This window comes from Eimeria mitis, genomic scaffold (genome assembly GCF_000499745.2).
Source record: "Eimeria mitis Houghton genomic scaffold, Emh_scaff301, whole genome shotgun sequence".
Classification (NCBI taxonomy): domain Eukaryota; phylum Apicomplexa; class Conoidasida; order Eucoccidiorida; family Eimeriidae; genus Eimeria; species Eimeria mitis.
The window spans coordinates 1,067-1,285 of NW_013571354.1; the positions used below are offsets into that span (position 1 = coordinate 1,067).

Genomic DNA, 219 nt, shown 5'->3' on the forward strand with positions numbered 1-219 from the left:
AACTCATCATCCATACACCCCTGCTGCTGTTGCTGCTGTTGCTGCTGCTGTTGCTGCTACTGCTGCAACTGCTATTGCTACTGCTGCTGTGCTGCTGCTGCTGCTGCTATTTTTGCTGCTGCTGCTGCTACTACTGCTGCTGCTACAACTGCTGTGCTGCAGCCGCTGTTGCTGCTGCTGCTGCTGCTGCTGCTGCTGCTGCTGCTGCTGCTGCTGCTG

At 57.1% G+C, this 219-nt stretch overlaps 1 protein-coding gene across 1 annotated transcript in view; it reads right to left on the reverse strand.

Annotated features, from left to right (window-relative positions):
* Positions 1 to 6: 6 nt before the first annotated feature.
* The window catches only part of EMH_0007230 (lysyl-tRNA synthetase, putative), a gene marked incomplete at both ends in the record, with an annotated part of 3,261 nt that continues 3,048 nt past the window's right edge, over positions 7 to 219 (reverse strand). The window contains one exon of the mRNA XM_013497914.1: positions 7 to 213. Coding sequence (XP_013353368.1) covers positions 7 to 213 — 207 coding nt within the window. The remainder of the gene's footprint in view (positions 214 to 219) is intronic.